The sequence below is a fragment of the Lissotriton helveticus genome, chromosome 7, assembly GCF_964261635.1.
Source record: "Lissotriton helveticus chromosome 7, aLisHel1.1, whole genome shotgun sequence".
In the NCBI taxonomy this organism is placed as follows: Eukaryota; Metazoa; Chordata; class Amphibia; order Caudata; family Salamandridae; genus Lissotriton; species Lissotriton helveticus.
Window position 1 is genome coordinate 138940526 of NC_136068.1, and position 22540 is coordinate 138963065.

The window sequence follows — 22540 nt, forward strand, 5'->3', positions numbered from 1 at the left end:
TGCGAGAGGGCCGCATTGTTTTTAAACACCTCCCGGCGCTTCTGTTGCGATCAGCACGCGCCCCTGGGACTCTGGGAATAGTAGTCCCGCCGCGTTTAGCATGGCAATGGACGTTGCAGTCCCCCGGACTGTTTGGCAGCAAGTGGCAGCAAATGCGGAGTAGCTCAGGGCAAGGAGCAAAACCAAAAGCAAGTACGTGGGCCCAACACCAGGAATCGTGTCCCGTCATTGTGAGAAGGCTATGATGGTCTGATTGTGTTTATGACCCTCTCTGGTGGCTGCTGCCTAGGGTTCTTCACAGCCCAGGCTGACGGTTGTATGACATTACAACGCATTCCATTGCAACGCATGCCTTTACCACGCATGCGTTACAACGCGAATGCCATTCCCACGCCTAACCTTTACCATGAATATTCCTTTACCACGCATACCTTTACAACAATTCGCAAGGCACGGCGAATGTTGCAGGAAAGCATGTCGTGCCTGCAGTAGGAGAAACACATTAAAGAAAGTAGTGTTTTCAGACTAAATAAGACATACCTTGTAACAACCAAAGTAAAACGGCCTGTCCTCATTGGAGGTTACAAATGAAGACAAGGCAGTACTAAGGAGGGACTAACAAGCCTATTAACGAATCAGAAGCCAGCATTAATGAAGGACAATGACACAAGCCAATGACAAATATGGGTGGAGAGTGGGTGGGGGCTTCAAGTCCATACTCCAATATAGCACTGCTCGCAGAGCAGCTCATGCGCTGCCCAGGCTCGGCCTAAAAAAGCCATATAGACCACACTGCTGTACAGACGGCCAAAAGGTGTAAGCCATGTGTTGTTGATTATCAGTCTGTCACCAGAAGATATATCTTTCCTCCATGATAAAACACATACTTCCACGGTGCAGCTATCACTCTCTATGGTTAAACCCTGCAAATCTGTCCACCGACAGCCCTCTCTATAGTAAAACCATGCGGGCGTGTGTATGGCTTCCACTCTCTCTGCTAAAGCCTTCCATCTTGGTGCTTGATAATGTCTTGGGTGTGCACTCCTTTGAGCCACAACATGGAGCCTTTTTCCCATCACATCTTCACATCGTACAAATGGCGCCAATGTCCGCATCATTTTAAGCAGCTGGGGATGCAGAAGCAGCCCTGCTTCATCCGTAACACAGTGGAGTGACTATTTCTATGACCTCCTTGCACGGGCTCCTGCGGTGTTTGCCTGCTTCTATGCACCTGTCCTTCCATGTCCACTCCTCTTCGAACAGGTGTCTGCGGGTAAAGTCCTGCACCCTCCTCACATCCACAAACCGGGTCCTGCAGGGCATCTCCTGTTCCTGCCAGCTGTCTCGCGCCCTTCACACTTGTTCCCATTGAATCTTCTCTTCCATGCAGCAGTTCCTGCAGATTGGTGCTTGTTGTATCTCCAGTTGCCTGTCGTGGTTCCTGCATATTGTTAACTGTTCCTTCTGCATCTTCAGGTTCCTGCTGGTCAGTTCGTGTACCTGCAACACCCTGAGATCTGAGCTCTGGCTCCTGGAAGTCACTTTCCCTTTCTGCTGTGATTTCATGTCCATGCAGCTTGCTTCCTGCAGCTTCACTGGCTTTGGGCTCATGCTCTTGTTTCTGCAGGGCTGCGTCTGTCCCTTCTGTGCTCTGCGTCTCTTTTGGCAGCAACAGAGCCATAATGTCCTTTTTATCATCAAAAGGATTGTCTCCATATCGCTCCCTGAGGTGTCTGGCAACCTGTAAAGGAAAGACAAACAAGGCTGTGACAGGGAACTGTTGAGGGAATGAGAGCATGACTCATATATGGCAATACCCTGGGGTTAAAAGTACATAGCAGGACATGCGCGAGTTCATATTTTGGTTAAAAAAATATATAAATATGTTTTTTAAAATGTTGAATTAAACAAATGTGAAGCCATTTCTCTATGCGACTTGCACATTATGTACAATTACGGATGTGAAGTCTGTGCGTTGGCAGTCTTTGAAGTTCACAAAACTTTACAAGGACTGCAGACCTTTAATACAGACAGTATTTCGGGAAGTCATCTTGGAAAATGTAATAAAGGTAGCTGTATGACCTCATAAAGAGAGCAGTCGGTTGTAGTCAGCAGCAGGTTTATTTTGTAATCACCCCAGCCATACAGATCTCTATCCACTATCAAGCTGTCCCTTTCATGAGATGCTCACACACATTTCTATCACCTCATATCATGCTACAGCATGTCCATTTATTGGTAGAAACCTTGGTAAATTATAACAATTCCTACATCTGCACCCGTGCAAATTAGTAATCCTGAAATTAACAAAATGTTTGTGGTTTGGACAAGTAGGTGCATTGAATGACAGCAGATACATGTTAATATTTGCATTACAGTTTCAACATATTTTCAGGTTTTGCCCACACATTGCTACGGCATATATCCCACCAAAAAAGTGAAAAAAAAATTCTGTTTTCATGTGCCTTTAGAAAATACAATTTGCTGAGGACAGTGGCAGATGGAGGAGTTGGACTGTCAGGTCTAACACATAATGTGGGGTGGCTCACTTATCTAATGATCTGCTACTGAGACATGGTGTATGTAATCTGTAGGCCACAAGTTTGAATCTCATTCAATCTAAAATTCAAAGCAGATATCATTGATAATAAAAACAACTTGTTACATTGCTTAGAAATGGCAGTAATGTAGCTTAACGCACTACATAAAAACAAGCACTGGCAAACCCAATACACCTGGCCTTGGCAGGCTGGAGTGATGGTGTGGTGTTCCTCGCGTGCTGGCTGATGGCGGGGACTCTAGAGGCACTACGGACGCACTGACTAGCATTCTAGTTGCGCGGGATCTGCTCCTTTCTGTGTGCCAGACTTCTGATGGGCCGGAGGCTGGAGTGATAGGCATGTGCAACGTTGAAGGAAGGCCGGCTTGTCAAGGCAAGAGACTGATGGCCAGAGGAGTAGGGAAGAGCTGGATGACTCGGAAGTGCAGATGAGAGTGGCGACAAGTGGTGAGACCAGACCTGAGAAGCAATGGTGTTACGAGTGTGGCCGGATGGTGGAGAGAGGCGCTACCCTACCAGCATCGTTCAAGCGCACCCGAGGGAATGCGAGTCAGACGAGACGGCCGTGACTCCATCAAGGGTTCACAGCTTCAGGCAAGTAGTGAGAACACGTGCACGCAGCCTTCGTTACTTGCTTGCAGGGCTTGAAGTGGGCCGGTTCAGCACTGGCAGTTCTAAAACAAGCATTGGCATAGCCAATAGGTTTCGCCTTTGGGACCTTATAAGTGCATAGCCATGCAACAGTTACTGTTGTTGTACCAAGGATATTGTGCTGCATAACTAAACACTTAAAAGGTCCCAAAGGCGAGACCTATTGGCTATGCCAATGCTTGTTATTCTTACTACTTCTTTAGTGTGGGGCCCCACTTCCCTCTTTGTTATTTCAAGTTAAATTGCAATATTATGGTGGAGTTCAGTGAAATATACATTACTATCACTAATTTGAACAGATATTGCTTCCATGCGGAGGGAGCATACAAAACACAGCTACTTCCTCCAAGCAGGAGCAATGCCGGCTCCCGCATCATGCAGGGAGCCAGCTGGGGTCGTGGGGGCCTGGGGCTCCCCCAGTAATCCCCAACCGGTGGTTTGAGGGTGCCCCTTGTAGGCAATGGGGCACCCACCTGTGGCCCCAGGGGATGATGGCCCCTCTCCTTTTTTAGTTGAATTCAGCTCCAGGGATGTGGTCCCTGTAGCCTAATGAGGCTCAGGGATGGGCGCCGTGCACTGACCTTCTCTTTATATGTGTTGCGTGCAACATGAATGGGAAACACCATATGCTTGAGTCAACAAAGTGATAAAATTAATTTATAGATGCAAATGTAAAGGCTTTCCGGGCCTCTCTCGTGTATACATTAAATAAAGGAACGCTCTGCGTGCTGAGCTCCGCAGAGCGGAGAGCGCGAGCCCCATGCATGAATTTTCATTGTTTCTCAATGACAGGGGCTGGATGGGGCCTGTGCTATAATTGGCTGGGGTGATTTGTAATCAACGGCTACATAAATGGTAATTCAAAACTTGTTCCTACATCGGCAGCCACACAATGCCCCTCCCACCACAAAGCTGGGAGCAGCGCTTTGCTGAAAGCTGAGGCAGGACACAGAAATAAGAAATGGCGGCCTGCGGCTCTCATTGATTGACAGTTAATTTGTGCTCGTTATCTGTGACGTCAGCGCTGTCTGGAAATGATGAGGCATCACTCACTCTGAACTCAACTTCACAAGTAGAGAAGTCTTCAACCGAAGTGACTAAGCCCCAGGTTATGCTTTCAGGGTGCCCAGTTCATGCTTCCACACTATCATGGGGGGGGGGGGGGGGGGTTTGCGTGTGTGTGTTTGGAGGGGGGCAGCAGCATGACAGGAGGAGGACAACGGCCTCCACAAAGATATTGGCAGATTAGGATGGACATTATCAGCTCAGCAATTACAATAACACTGCCATGTCTTGTTCCAAGATGTCAACAAAAGAGCGATACAACAGTTTCCAATGCAGACTATACAAAGTCCCTTAAACTAACTGAGTGCCAAAACTTAAAAATTCTACCAGATAACTATAACTCAATGTAAATGCAGAAGTAGATCCCTCTCGGAACATTTTTAGCATGGTAACATCATCGTCATCACCACCTAATGATTTCGAAGTGTAACAAACATTTCTAGGCACACTAACCACTGAATATACACATTTCCACAGTAATTGAGATCGTCGTGGAGTCACCTGTGCTAGAGGTTTATATTTAACTGCAGATATATCAGGAGACCTCATATTGCTGTGGCTAGCGGTCGTCAAATAACATTTATAGGATACTGAAAAAATATGTAGAAAATATTGCTGGTATTCCCTTGGTTGACAGGTTGGATACATTGTAACAGGAAAGGGAAAACATGCACACGGGCCTGTGAGGCAGCTCTGACGCCTCAACCCCCACATTAACACACATGTGCAACAGACACCCAAAGAACAAGCACACACGGATCACCTACGCATGCACAGAGGAACATTCGCACTTCCACACATACAGACGCGCACAGAACACTGATGTAGATATTCAGAGATGCCCATATGTACAACCACAAACACAGAAAACGGACCCCACACAAACAGGTACAAACACACACTCCACGCAATAATCTTGTAAGTGTGTTAATGTGCTGCCGGGTTGAAGGGTCTATCTTTAGCATAAATTGACATAATCGCTTTCTGCACAAAGGGGGGATGTGCAGACAGCTTCAAGAGTACAGGGACGAGAAGGATCGAATTATAGACACTGAAAGAGATGGCGCACACAGAAGGGATGGGGTAACAACGAGTGACATGGGGGAAAGCATGCCTATATAGAGAAAGTGAGGCAGACGGCGAGAAAGAGGATGAAGGGGTGGGCCATGGACAGAGAAATGCCAATGGAAAATGATTGATGTGCAGTGATAGCGACAAGCAGAAAAGAGATGCCGTCCTCGGGGAAAAATAAAGGCACAGATTGCTGCAACAGCAGAACCGTGAGGATGCTGAGAACAAGCTGCAGGGGATGTACCTGAGGAAGATGGGGGACAGAAACAAGTACAGGGAAGGATTACCATAGTGAGCGCTGCGCTTATTATGAATGGACTTCAGGTCTACTAAGGGGAGTCCAAATGTACTGCGTAAGTGCTTATGGCAGGGAAATTCACACGCATTTTGTTATCCTGGACGGGAATGCTTTTACATGTTACTTGTTTATCAGGAAGTACGAGCAGGGTGGAAGTGGGCGTATGTGGCCAGGGACGCCAAGACGTGCTGCCGCGAGACGCGTTCTGTGGTGGGAGGGGGAGTAGGGGGTGAGCCTGGGAGTGGTGCGCGTGGCAAAAAAAGCTGCCGGTTGCGCGCGTGAACGCAAGCGCTAGGCTGTGTGACAGCACTTTTAAAAGCCCTATCTAAATGTCTCGCAGAGCAGCGCATGCGCTGGCTCAGGCGAGACCTAAAGAAGGAGCTGAGACGGGTCCGTATCGGGCTCTCCATTTTTGCCCTCACCATCTGAGTGAAAAAAGTGTTAGCTCTGCAGTACTACCACCCTTCACTGTAACTTCAAAGAGACACATTATAGTACTTTCACAGTCTCATCATTTCAGAACTGAAGCATTTTCAATATTACATACAAACAAAGCCATAGTTGTTGTTTATTTGTGTTATGCAACTAACACAAATTGGCAAAGTGAATAGTCATGGCTTGTTGTAGGTGTAATGTTACTTGTATTATATACCTGGATGGAATGACAGAAGCAGCAAAATACCAGTTGGGTGGAACACTATGCTAAGCGCAGATATTTATCTTATATGTTTTAAGTCACAGCCTTAATTTGATCAGCCATGCTCCGTTGAGAGACCCCCTCAGTTTTTTCATCCTACTTGAAACCCTGTATAATACATTAAATGGGCCATTGGGGTATAAGCCAATTTTTCCATGTTTAGGACAGTGAGCACTTTAGCACTGGCTCGCAGTGGTAAAGTGCACAGAGTCTAGGGCAAACAAAAGCAAATTCAGCCATTCAGATTTAGATATTTTAGCGGCAATTCCGGATGGCTACTGCATCCTTCAAGCTAATCGGTCTTCGGGGAAAGTTGGTGGTGGAGTTGCTGCAATAATCTGCAAGAATAATCAATTTACACGTTTAGAAACCACTGGTTTGCCCGCTCTGGACTTTCTGACCTTAAAATTTGACTCCCCTCAGCTGTCTTATTCGCGACCTTTTTTATGGACCTCCAGGGAGCATGCCTACTTTTCCTCAGGCGTTGGGAGAAATTATATCTCACTTCGTCATCAACAACGCCAGGATTATTATAATTGGGGACTTTAACTATTGGCCTGGAGACAATCAGGAAAGCCCTAGCCCAAGGGAATTTGTCGACCTGCTCGCTGGGATGACTTGCTCTTCGCATGTGAGGGATGCCACCCATATAAAAGGGCATACCCTAGATCAAGTCTGGACCTCCAATTTGGAGATCTCCACTCTCTTGATAACTCTGTGTGCTTCGTCTAATCATATTCACTCTTCGTTGTACTCCCTCACCTAAACCTCAACTAGTAGAGAATCAAATGTCGAGAAATTGGAAAAGAGCAGATATGGACCTCTACGTTTAACAAATACATCTCCTCCCCCAATAGAAGACCCCTAGACCCAGGCAGAGAGTATTAACCTATGTCTGGAGTCGGTTAGTTACTGTGTCGCTCCCCTGAAAAAAAAAAACAAGATCATGAGACCTCACGACGCTCAACTGTGGTTCTCGGAAGATCTTAAATTAAAGAAACTAGAACTCAGACAAGCAGAATGCCAATGGCATCATCACTACCTTCCAGAAAAAAAGGTCTTTTTTTAGCCCTGATGACAGAATATAAATATCTGATTATTCAAACAAAGGCTAATTACTTCTCTCAAAAAATAATGAATGCATCTAACAAATCTAAAGAGATTTTTTCTATAGTTGGCCAACTCTCAAAACCCGATAGAGTCACGCCAGGGCCGGTTCCCTCGCACCTCTATGTGACTCTCTTAACTCGTATTTTCTAGAGAAGATAGCCATCAAGGTCAGCATTTCTTCTGTGGCCTGTGGTTCACTGAATCTCAAAAATTATCTCAGCCCTCACCATCTTGATAGACTCCCTCCTATCTCGGAGGAGACTTTGCTGAATTTATTTAAAAAGGTTAGGATTGTTGTCCCCGCACATTCTTCGGGAAGCATTTACTATATGTCCTGACCCTCCTCGGTTATTGCTAAATAATTCTCTTGCGCTTGGCATTGTCCCGGACTCTTTTAGAAGAGCAGAGATTATTCCATTCTTCAAAAAACCAGGCACCGACCGGTCGGCTCTTAGTAATTATCGGCCCATTTCTCTGTTGCCCTATCTGGTTAAAGTTTTAGAGGCCCATGTAGCCAACTGCCTCAGCTCTTTTGTGGAACACTTCCTGGTTTTGGACACTCGACTGGCTGGTTTCAGACCCGCACACTCGACCGAGTCTGTCATCCTCACTGTTATGGACGTGCTCAGAGGGGAGGGGGGGCTGGCAGGGGCAGATCTAGGCACCACCCAGGCCCTGATTCTGCTGGATCTATCGGTGGCCTTTGACATGGTTGATCATGGTATCCTGATCGACCGTGTCAGTAACGCTGGTATTCAGGGGTTGGCCCTAAAGTGGCTTTCTTCCTTCTTGAGCAACCAGACGCAAGAGGTGGGCCTTGCCAATTTCGCTTCTAATAAAAGAGACATTACCTGTGAGGTTCCCCAGGGCTCCTCTCTTTCTCCACTTCTTTTCAATCTTTATCTTTTCCACCTAATTCACTCTTTGAGGGAAAGGAATGTCGGAATTTTTAATTATGCAGACGATCTTCAACTGGTGTTTAACGTTAATTAATCCCCATCATCCGAGTCCAACGTTCAAGATACAATGGTTAGGTCTCGCTGAACCAACGCGCATGCGTTGTTCTGCGAGGGTATAGTAGGCCAAACAGCTCTTGAAACCAGCAAAGATTGTCCCCAATGCATGTGAGTTACTCAAGCGCGACGCTTCCCCAGCGCGCGTTGAGCTCACTTCTTAATCACACCCCATATGGTGTTCCGTCCCACTCGCTCGCACATCAAAGGCTGCTGCTCCCCTACCAATGCGCTCCCGCCTTTCACACTTCAAAGGAATGCGTTTCCCGGCCGCTTTTCATTTCATTTCACGGCTGCTTTTTGTACCTGGGCTCCCCTGGTTAATAGAGTCTGTTAGACTCTGCCCTTCTGCCCTCTGTTAGACTCGTTTTTTGTGCCTTTCTGCCGTCTGTTAGACTCGTTTTTTGTGCCTTTCTGCCCTCTGTTAGACTCATTTCCCCCTTGTTTTTCTGCCCTTATGCCCTCTGTTAGACTCGTTTTTTTGTGCCTTTGTGCCCTCTGTTAGACTCGGTTTTTGGGCCTTTCTGCCCTCTGTTAGACTCATTTTTTGTGCCTTTCTGCCCCCTGTTACTCGTTTTTTGTGTCCTTCTGCCCTCTGTTAGACTTGGTTTTTGTGCCTTTCTGCCCTCTGCATCACCACATCATCACTCAGCACCACTCAGCACCACCACAGCATTACTCACATCACCACAGCACCACTCAGCACCACCACAGCATCACTCAGCACCACCACAGCACCACTCAGCACCACCCCAGCATCACTCAGCACCACCACATTATCATTCAGCACCACCACAGCACCACTCAGCACCACCACAGCATCTCAGCACCACCACAGCATCACCACAGCATCACTCAGCACCACCACAGCATCACTCAGCACCACCACAGCACCACCCCAGTATCACTCAGCACCACCACAGCACCACTCAGCACCACCACATTATCACTCAGCACCACCACATTATCACTCAGCACCACCACATTATCACTCAGCACCACCACATTATCACTCAGCACCACCACATTATCACTCAGCACCACCCCAGCACCACTCAGCACCACCACAGCACCACTCAGCACCACCACATTACCACTCAGCACCACCACATTACCACTCAGCACCACCACATTACCACTCAGCACCACCACATTATCACTCACATTATCACTCAACACCACCACATTATCACTCAGCACCACCACATTATCACTCAGCACCACCACATTATCACTCACATTATCACTCAGCACCACCACATTATCACTCAGCACCACCACATTATCACTCAGCACCACCACATTATCACTCAGCACCACCACATTATCACTCAGCACCACCACATTATCACTCAGCACCACCACATTATCACTCAGCACCACCACATTATCACTCAGCACCACCACATTATCACTCAGCACCACCACAGCACCACTCAGCACCACCACAGCATCACTCAGCACCACCACAGCATCACTCAGCACCACCACAGCATCACTCAGCACCACCACAGCACCACTCAGCACCACCACAGCACCACTCAGCACCACCACAGCATCACTCAGCACCACCACAGCATCACTCAGCACCACCACAGCACCCCTCAGCACCACCACAGCACCACTCAGCACCACCACAGCACCACTCAGCACCACCACATTACCACTCAGCACCACCACATTACCACTCAGCACCACCACATTATCACTCAGCACCACCACATTATCACTCAGCACCACCACAGCACCACTCAGCACCACCACAGCACCACTCAGAACCACCACAGCATCACTCAGAACCACCACAGCATCACTCAGCACCACCACAGCACCACCACATCATCACTCAGCAACACCACACCACCACACAGCACCACCACCACAGCACCACTCAGCACCACCACCTCACCACTCAGCACCACCACAGCATCACTCAGCACCAGCACAGCATCACTCAGCACCACCACAGCACCACTCAGCAACACCACATTATCACTTATCACTCAGCAACACCACATTATCACTTATCACTCAGCACCACCACAGCATCACTCAGCACCACCACAGCATCACTCAGCACCACCACAGCATCACTCAGCACCACCACAGCATCACTCAGCACCACCACAGCATCACTCAGCACCACCACAGCATCACTCAGCACCACCACAGCATCACTCAGCACCACCACAGCATCACTCAGCACCACCACAGCATCACTCAGCACCACTCAGCACCACCACAGCACCACCACAGCACCACTCAGCACCACCCCAGCACCACCCCAGCACCACCCCAGCACCACCCCAGCACCACCCCAGCATCACTCAGCACCACCACAGCACCACTCAGCACCACCACAGCACCACCACAGCATCACAGCATCACTCAGCACCACCACATTACCACTCCGCACCACCACATTATCACTCAGCACCACCACATTATCACTCAGCAGCACCACCACCACAGCACCACTCAGCAGCACCACCACAGCACCACTCAGCACCAGCACAGCATCACTCAGCACCAGCACAGCATCACTCAGCATCACTCAGCACCACCACAGCATCACTCAGCACCACCACAGCACCACTCAGCACCACCACAGCACCACTCAGCACCACCACATTATCACTCAGCACCACCACACCACCACTCAGCACCACCACAGCATCACTCAGCACCACCACAGCATCACTCAGCACCACCACAGCATCACTCAGCACCACCACAGCATCACTCAGCACCACCACAGCATCACTCAGCACCACAGCACCACTCAGCACCACCACAGCATCACCACAGCATCACTCAGCACCACCACAGCACCACTCAGCACCACTCAGCACCACCACATTATTACTCAGCACCACCACAGCACCACTCCGCACCACCACAGCACCACTCCGCACCACCACAGCACCACTCAGCACCAGCACAGCATCACTCAGCACCACCACAGCACCACTCAGCACCACCACATTATCACTCAGCACCACCACATTATCACTCAGCAACACCACACCACCACTCAGCACCACCACACCACCACTCAGCACCACCACAGCACCAGCACAGCATCACTCAGCACCACCACAGCATCACTCAGCACCACCACAGCATCACTCAGCACCACTCAGCACCACCACAGCACCACTCAGCACCACCCCAGCATCACTTAGCACCACCCCAGTATCACACATATCCCTTATTTTTCTGCCCTTCTGCCCTCTGTTAGACTCGGTTTTTGTGCCTTTCTGCCCTCTGCATCACCACATCATCACTCAGCACCACTCAGCACCACCACACCACCACAGCATTACTCAGCACCACCACAGCACCACTCAGCAGCACCACAGCATCACTCAGCACCACCACAGCATCACTCAGCACCACCACAGCATCACTCAGCACCACCACAGCATCACTCAGCACCACCACAGCATCACTCAGCACCACTCAGCACCACTCAGCACCACCACAGCACCACTCAGCACCACCACAGCACCACTCAGCACCACCACCCCAGCATCACTTAGCACCACCCCAGTATCACTCAGCACCACTCAGCACCACCACATTATCGCTCAGCACCACCACATTATCACTCAGCACCACCACATTATCACTCAGCACCACCACATTATCACTCAGCACCACCCCAGCACCACTCAGCACCACCTCAGCACCACTCAGCACCACCACATTACCACTCAGCACCACCACATTATCAATCACATTATCACTCAGCACCACCACATTATCACTCAGCACCACCACATTATCACTCAGCACCACCACATTATCACTCAGCACCACCACAGCACCACCACAGCATCACTCAGCACCACCACAGCACCACTCAGCACCACCACAGCACCACCACAGCACCACTCAGCACCACCACTCAGCACCACCACAGCATCACTCAGCACCACCACAGCATCACTCAGCACCACCACAGCACCACTCAGCACCACCACAGCACCACTCAGCACCACCACATTACCACTCAGCACCACCACATTATCACTCAGCACCACCACATTATCACTCAGCACCACCACATTATCACTCAGCACCACCACAGCACCACTCAGAACCACCACAGCATCACTCAGCACCACCACAGCACCACCACCACATCATCACTCAGCAACACCACAGCACCACTCAGCACCACCACATTATCACTCACATTATCACTCAGCACCACCACATTATCACGGTGGAAGAGGTGTGGCGCCGCGGCCAGGGCGACTGACGCTGGAATCTGGGGACCACGGTTCGATTCCCGGCCCCGGCGGCAGGTCAGCCCAGCACCATGTGACTCTGGGCAATAGCTCGCTTAATCTTCCCGACGGCCCCCCAGCGCCTAGAGACCCTTACGGGTGATTGTGCGCTTTACAAATGTGGACTTTACTTTACTCAACACCACCACATTATCACTCAGCACCACCACAGCACCACCCAGCACCACCACAGCATCACTCAGCACCACCACATTATCACTCAGCACCACCACATTATCACTCAGCACCACCACATTATCACTCAGCACCACCACATTATCACTCAGCACCACCACATTATCACTCAGCACCACCACATTATCACTCAGCACCACCACATTATCACTCAGCACCACCACATTATCAATCAGCACCACCACATTATCACTCAGCAGCACCACATTACCACTCAGCACCACCACAGCACCACTCAGCACCACCACAGCACCACTCAGCACCACCACAGCACCACTCAGCACCACCACAGCACCACTCAGAACCACCACAGCATCACTTAGCACCACCACAGCACCACCACATCATCACTCAGCACCACCACATTATCACTCAGCACCACCACATTATCACTCAGCACCACCACATTATCACTAAGCACCACCACATTATCACTCAGCACCACCACAGCACCACCCAGCACCACCACAGCATCACTCAGCACCACCACAGCACCACTCAGCACCACCACAGCACCACCACAGCATCACTCAGCACCACCACAGCACCATTCAGTACCACCACATTATCACTCAGCACCACCACATTATCACTCAGCACCACCACATTATCACTCAGAACCACCACATTATCACTCAGCACCACCACATTATCACTCAGCACCACCACATTATCAATCAGCACCACCACATTATCACTCAGCAGCACCACATTACCACTCAGCACCACCACAGCACCACTCAGCACCACCACAGCACCACTCAGCACCACCACAGCACCACTCAGCACCACCACAGCACCACTCAGAACCACCACAGCATCACTTAGCACCACCACAGCACCACCACATCATCACTCAGCACCACCACATTATCACTCAGCACCACCACATTATCACTCAGCACCACCACATTATCACTCAGCACCACCACATTATCACTAAGCACCACCACATTATCACTCAGCACCACCACAGCACCACCCAGCACCACCACAGCATCACTCAGCACCACCACAGCACCACTCAGCACCACCACAGCACCACCACAGCATCACTCAGCACCACCACAGCACCATTCAGTACCACCACATTACCACTCAGCACCACCACATTATCACTCAGCAGCACCACATTATCACTCAGCACCACCACAGCACCACTCAGCACCACCACAGCACCACTCAGCACCACCACAGCACCACTCAGCACCACCACAGCACCACTCAGCACCACCACATTATCACTCCGCAGCACCACATTATCACTCAGCACCACCACATTATCACTCAGCACCACCACATTATCACTCAGCACCACCACATTATCACTCAGCACCACCACATTATCACTCAGCACCACCACAGCACCACCCAGCACCACCACAGCATCACTCAGCACCACCACATTATCACTCACATTATCACTCAGCACCACCACATTATCACTCAGCACCACCACATTATCACTCAGCAGCACCACATTATCACTCAGCACCACCACAGCACCACTCAGCACCACCACAGCACCACTCAGCACCACCACAGCATCACTCAGCACCACCACAGCACCACCACATCATCACTCAGCACCACCACAGCACCACTCAGCACATTATCACTCAGCACCACCACATTATCACTCAGCACCACCACATTATCACTCAGCACCACCACATTATCACTCAGCACCACCACATTATCACTCAGCACCACCACATTATCACTCAGCACCACCACATTATCACTCAGCACCACCACATTATCACTCAGCACCACCACAGCATCACTCAGCACCACCACAGCACCACTCAGCACCACCACAGCACCACTCAGCACCACCACAGCACCACCACAGCACCACCACAGCACCACCACAGCACCACCACAGCACCACCACAGCACCACCACAGCATCACTCAGCACCACCACAGCACCACTCAGCACCACCACATTACCACTCAGCACCACCACATTATCACTCAGCAGCACCACATTATCACTCAGCAGCACCACATTATCACTCAGCACCACCACAGCACCACTCAGCACCACCACAGCACCACTCAGCACCACCACAGCACCACTCAGCACCACCACAGCATCACTCAGCACCACCACAGCACCACCACATCATCACTCAGCACCACCACAGCACCACTCAGCACATTATCACTCAGCACCACCACATTATCACTCAGCACCACCACATTATCACTCAGCACCACCACATTATCACTCAGCACCACCACATTATCACTCAGCACCACCACATTATCACTCAGCACCACCACATTATCACTCAGCACCACCACATTATCACTCAGCACCACCACAGCATCACTCAGCACCACCACAGCACCACTCAGCACCACCACAGCACCACCACAGCACCACCACAGCATCACTCAGCACCACCACAGCACCACTCAGCACCACCACATTACCACTCAGCACCACCACATTATCACTCAGCAGCACCACATTATCACTCAGCAGCACCACATTATCACTCAGCAGCACCACAGCACCACTCAGCACCACCACAGCACCACTCAGAACCACCACAGCACCACTCAGAACCACCACATTACCACTCAGAACCACCACATTACCACTCAGCACCACCACATTATCACTCAGCACCACCACAGCACCACTCAGCACCACCACAGCATCACTCAGCACCACCACAGCACCACTCAGCACCACCACATTACCCTCCGCACCACCACATTATCACTCAGCACCACCACATTATCACTCAGCAGCACCACAGCACCACTCAGCACCAGCACAGCATCACTCAGCACCACCACAGCATCACTCAGCACCACCACAGCATCACTCAGCACCACCACAGCATCACTCAGCACCACCACAGCATCACTCAGCACCACCACAGCACCACTCAGCACCACCACATTATCACTCAGCACCACCACACCACCACTCAGCAACACCACACCACCACTCAGCACCACCACACCACCACTCAGCACCACCACAACACCACTCAGCACCACCACAGCATCACTCAGCACCACTCAGCACCACCACAGCATCACTCAGCACCACCACAGCACCACCACATTACCACTCAGCACCACCACATTATCACTCAGCACCACCACATTATCACTCAGCACCACCACATTATCACTCCGCACCACCACAGCACCACTCTGCACCACCACAGCACCACTCTGCACCACCACAGCACCACTCAGCACCACCACAGCACCACCTCAGCACCACCACATTACCACTCAGCACCACCACAGCATCACTCAGCACCACCACATTATCATTCAGCACCACCACAGCATCACTCAGCACCACAGCACCACCACAGCATCACTCAGCACCACCACAGCATCACTCAGCACCACCACAGCATCACTCAGCACCACTCAGCACCACTCAGCACCACTCAGCACCACTCAGCACCACCACAGCATCACTCAGCACCACCACAGCATCACTCAGCACCACCACAGCATCACTCAGCACCACCACAGCATCACTCAGCACCACCACAGCACCACTCAGCACCACCACATTCTCACTCAGCAACACCACATTATCACTCAGCAACACCACTCAGCACCACCACAGCATCACTCAGCACCACCAAATTATCACTCAGCACCACCACATTATCACTCAGCACCACCACAATATCACTCAGCACCACCACATTATCACTCGGCACCACCACAGCACCACCACAGCATCACTCAGCACCACCACAGCATCACTCAGCACCACCACAGCATCACTCAGCACCACTCAGCACCACCACATTACCACTCAGCACCAGCACAGCATCACTCAGCACCAGCACATTATCACTCAGCACCAGCACATTATCACTCAGCACCAGCACAGCATCACTCAGCACCACCACAGCACCACTCAGCACCACCACAGCATCACTCAGCACCACCACAGCACCTCTCAGCACCACCACAGCACCACTCAGCACCACAGCACCACTCAGCAGCACCACATTACCACTCAGCACCACCACATTATCACTCAGCAGCACCACATTATCACTCAGCACCACCACAGCACCACTCAGCACCACCACAGCACCACTCAGCACCACCACAGCATCACTCAGCACCACCACAGCATCACTCAGCACCAGCACAGCATCACTCAGCACCAGCACAGCATCACTCAGCACCAGCACAGCACCACTCAGCACCACCACAGCACCACTCAGCACCACCACAGCACCACTCAGCACCACCACAGCACCACTCAGCACCACCACAGCATCACTCAGCACCACCACAGCATCACTCAGCACCACCACAGCATCACTCAGCACCACCACACCACCACTCAGCACCACCACGGCATCACTCAGCACCACCACGGCATCACTCAGCACCACCACAGCACCACTCAGCACCACCACAGCATCACTCAGCACCACCACAGCATCACTCAGCACCACCACAGCACCACCCCAGTATCACTCAGCACCACCACAGCATCACTCGGCACCACCACATTATCATTCGGCACCACCACAGCATCACTCAGCACCACCACAGCATCACTCAGCACCACCACAGCATCACTCAGCACCACCACAGCATCACTCAGCACCACCACAGCACCACGCAGCACAACCACATTATCACTCAGCACCACCACAGCATCACTCAGCACCACCACAGCATCACTCAGCGCCACCACAGCATCATTCAGCACCACTCAGCACCACCACATTATCACTCAGCAACACCACATTATCACTCAGCAGAACCACTCAGCAGCACCACTCAGCATCACCACAGTACCTCTCAGCACCACCCTAGCATCACTCAGCACCACCCTAGCATCACTCAGCACCACCACATTATCACTCAGCACCACCACATTATCACTCAGCACCACCACATTATCACTCAGCACCACCACATTATCACTCAGCACGACCACAGCACCACTCAGCACCACCACAGCACCACCACAGCACCACCACAGCACCACCACAGCATCACTCAGCACCACCACAGCACCACTCAGCACCACCACATTACCACTCAGCACCACCACATTATCACTCAGCAGCACCACATTATCACTCAGCAGCACCACATTATCACTCAGCACCACCACATTATCACTCAGCACCACCACAGCACCACTCAGCACCACCACAGCACCACTCAGAACCACCACATTACCACTCAGAACCACCACATTACCACTCAGCACCACCACATTATCACTCAGCACCACTCAGCACCACCACAGCACCACTCAGCACCACCACAGCATCACTCAGCACCACCACAGCACCACTCAGCACCACCACATTACCCTCCGCACCACCACATTATCACTCCGCACCACCACATTATCACTCAGCACCACCACATTATCACTCAGCAGCACCACAGCACCACTCAGCACCACCACAGCACCACTCAGCACCACCACAGCACCACTCAGCACCAGCACAGCATCACTCAGCACCACCACAGCATCACTCAGCACCACCACAGCATCACTCAGCACCACCACAGCATCACTCAGCACCACCACAGCACCACTCAGCACCACCACACCACCACTCAGCACCACCACACCACCACTCAGCAACACCACAACACCACTCAGCACCACCACAGCATCACTCAGCACCACTCAGCACCACCACAGCATCACTCAGCACCACCACATTACCACTCAGCACCACCACATTATCACTCAGCACCACCACATTATCACTCAGCACCACCACATTATCACTCCGCACCACCACAGCACCACTCTGCACCACCACAGCACCACTCTGCACCACCACAGCACCACTCAGCACCACCACAGCACCACCTCAGCACCACCACAGCACCACTCAGCACCACCACAGCATCACTCAGCACCACCACATTATCATTCAGCACCACCACAGCATCACTCAGCACCACAGCACCACCACAGCATCACTCAGCACCACCACAGCATCACTCAGCACCACCACAGCATCACTCAGCACCACTCAGCACCACCACAGCATCACTCAGCACCACCACAGCATCACTCAGCACCACCACAGCATCACTCAGCACCACCACAGCATCACTCAGCACCACCACAGCACCACTCAGCACCACCACAGCATCACTCAGCACCACCACAGCACCACTCAGCACCACCACATTCTCACTCAGCAACACCACATTATCACTCAGCAACACCACTCAGCACCACCACAGCATCACTCAGCACCACCACATTATCACTCAGCACCACCACATTATCACTCAGCACCACCACATTATCACTCAGCACCACCACATTATCACTCAGCACCACCACATTATCACTCAGCACCACCACATTATCACTCAGCACCACCACATTATCACTCAGCACCACCACATTATCACTCGGCATCACTCGGCACCACCACAGCATCACTCAGCACCACCACAGCATCACTCAGCACCACCACAGCATCACTCAGCACCACTCAGCACCACCACACCACCACTCGGCACCACCACGGCATCACTCAGCACCACCACAGCACCACTCAGCACCACCACAGCATCACTCAGCACCACCACAGCATCACTCAGCACCACCACAGCACCACCCCAGCATCACTCGGCACCACCACATTATCATTCAGCACCACCACAGCATCACTCAGCACCACAACAGCATCACTCAGCACCACAACAGCATCACTCAGCACCACCACAGCATCACTCAGCACCACCACAGCACCACGCAGCACCACCACATTATCACTCAGCACCACCACAGCGCCACTCAGCACCACCACAGCGCCACTCAGCACCACCACAGCATCACTCAGCACCACCACAGCATCACTCAGCGCCACCACAGCATCATTCAGCACCACTCAGCACCACCACATTATCACTCAGCAACACCACATTATCACTCAGCACCACCACTCAGCACCACCACAGAACCACTCAGCAGCACCACTCAGCACCACCACAGTACCTCTCAGCACCACCCTAGCATCACTCAGCACCACCCTAGCATCACTCAGCACCACCACATTATCACTCAGCACCACCACAGCATCACTCAGCACCACCACAGCATCACTCAGCATCACTCAGCACCACCACAGCACCACTCAGCACCACCACCGCACCACTCAGCACCACCACCGCACCACTCAGCACCACCACCGCACCACTCAGCACCACCACCGCACCACTCAGCACCACCACAGCACCACTCAGCACCACCACAGCACCACTCAGCACCACCACAGCACCACTCAGCACCACCACAGCACCACTCAGCACCACCACAGCACCACTCAGCACCACCACAGCATCACTCAGCACCACCACAGCATCACTCAGCACCACCACAGCATCACTCAGCACCACCACAGCATCACTCAGCACCACCACAGCATCACTCAGCACCACCACAGCATCACTCAGCACCACCACATTACCACTCAGCACCACCACATTATCACTCAGCACCACCACATTATCACTCAGCAGCACCACATTATCACTCAGCAGCACCACATTATCACTCAGCACCACCACAGCACCACTCAGCACCACCACATCACCACATCACCACGCAGAACCACCACAGCATCACTCACCACCACTCAGCACCACCACAGCATCACTCAGCACCACCACAGCATCACTCAGCACCACCACAGCACCACCACATTGTCACTCAGCAACACCACATTATCACTCAGCACCACCACTCAGCACCACCACATAATCACTAAGCACCACCACAGCACCACTCAGCACCACCACAGCATCACTCAGCACCACAACAGCATCACTCAGCACCACCACAGCATCACTCAGCACCACCACAGTACCACTCAGCAGCACCCCATTACCACTCAGCACCACCACATAATCACTCAGCACCACCACAGCACCACTCAGCACCACCACAGCACCACTCAGCACCACCACAGCACCACTCAGCACCACCACAGCACCACTCAGCACCACCACAGCACCACTCAGCACCAGCACAGCATCACTCAGCACCAGCACAGCATCACTCAGCACCAGCACAGCATCACTCAGCACCAGCACAGCATCACTCAGCATCACCACAGCATCACTCAGCACCAGCACAGCATCACTCAGCACCACCACAGCACCACTCAGCACCACCACAGCACCACTCAGCATCACCACATTACCACTCAGCACCACCACATTATCACTCCGCACCACCACAGCACCACTCAGCACCACCACAGAACCACTCAGCACCACCACAGCATCACTCAGCACCACTCAGCACCACCACAGCATCACTCAGCACCACCACAGCACCACTCAGCACCACCACCGCACCACTCAGCACCACCACCGCACCACTCAGCACCACCACAGCACCACTCAGCACCACCACAGCACCACTCAGCACCACCACAGCACCACTCAGCACCACCACAGCACCACTCAGCACCACCACAGCATCACTTAGCACCACCACATTATCACTCAGCACCACCACAGCACCACTCAGCACCACCACAGCACCACCACAGCATCACTCAGCACCACCACAGCATCACTCAGCACCACCACAGCATCACTCAGCACCACCACAGCACCACCACAGTATCACTCAGCACCACCACAGCATCACTCAGCACCACCACAGCATCACTCAGCACCACCACAGCATCACTCAGCGCAACCCCAGCATCACTCAGCGCAACCCCAGCATCACTCAGCGCAACCCCAGCATCACTCAGCACCACCACAGCATCGCTCAGCGCCACCACAACATCACTCCGCGCCGTCACAGCATCAATCTGTGCATCCATTCAACAACAACTGGTTCAATTATGTTCTCTCAATGTTTCAAGCTTTATTACAAATGTCACAAAAAGATGTTAATATTTCACTTCTGTTCTTGGATTTTCATCACAATAAAATACACTGAACATAATCTTCACAAAAGTTATTTACAAAAGTTTAAGGTATTGCCATTATAAATTACAATCACTTTTATTTAAGTATTAATTATTTTAAAAAAATTAAAAGCCGTTGTTATTTGTTATATCAATACATCTAAGTCACGTAAATACAAAACATGTTGCATTACAAATGCTATAGGTGTCACATTTGCGAAAGTTATAACTATTGGCATTGTACATTGAAAAGCTATTAATTTAGCTATTTTCAAAACCAACACATATAAAGAAAATCGTCATTTACAAGACCAATAGTTCAAACCTTCATAATGCGAGACCTGTTGCATTGCAAATGCTTGTTTTTATAAGTGACTGGATGAATAACAACCAGCTGAAGTTGAATCCGGAGAAAACGGAGATGAACCCTCACAGGTGGGTTGGCCAACCCCTGACACTCCAATTTTTGGCCCCCTAAACTAGATAATCCCCCTATGCCAGCTGTCCCCTCGAAGAGTCTGGGGATTATTATCAGCAATGATTTGTCCATGAAGTCTCAAATCAGCTTGGTAGTTTCTGCTGGATTCTTCCAGCTGCGTAAAATAAAGAAGATCAGCAGATTTCTGAGCAGGGAAGCCATGATCCTGGTC

General features: G+C 51.3%; 1 protein-coding gene across 1 annotated transcript in view; it reads right to left on the minus strand.

Moving 5' to 3' along the window:
- Nucleotides 1-1087: 1087 nt before the first annotated feature.
- Nucleotides 1088-22540, minus strand: part of LOC144768971 (uncharacterized) — a 34653-nt gene continuing 13200 nt past the window's right edge. Inside the window, exon 3 of the mRNA XM_078652962.1 lies at nt 1088-1741. Coding sequence (XP_078509088.1) covers nt 1115-1741 — 627 coding nt within the window. The 3' untranslated portion in view covers nt 1088-1114. The remainder of the gene's footprint in view (nt 1742-22540) is intronic.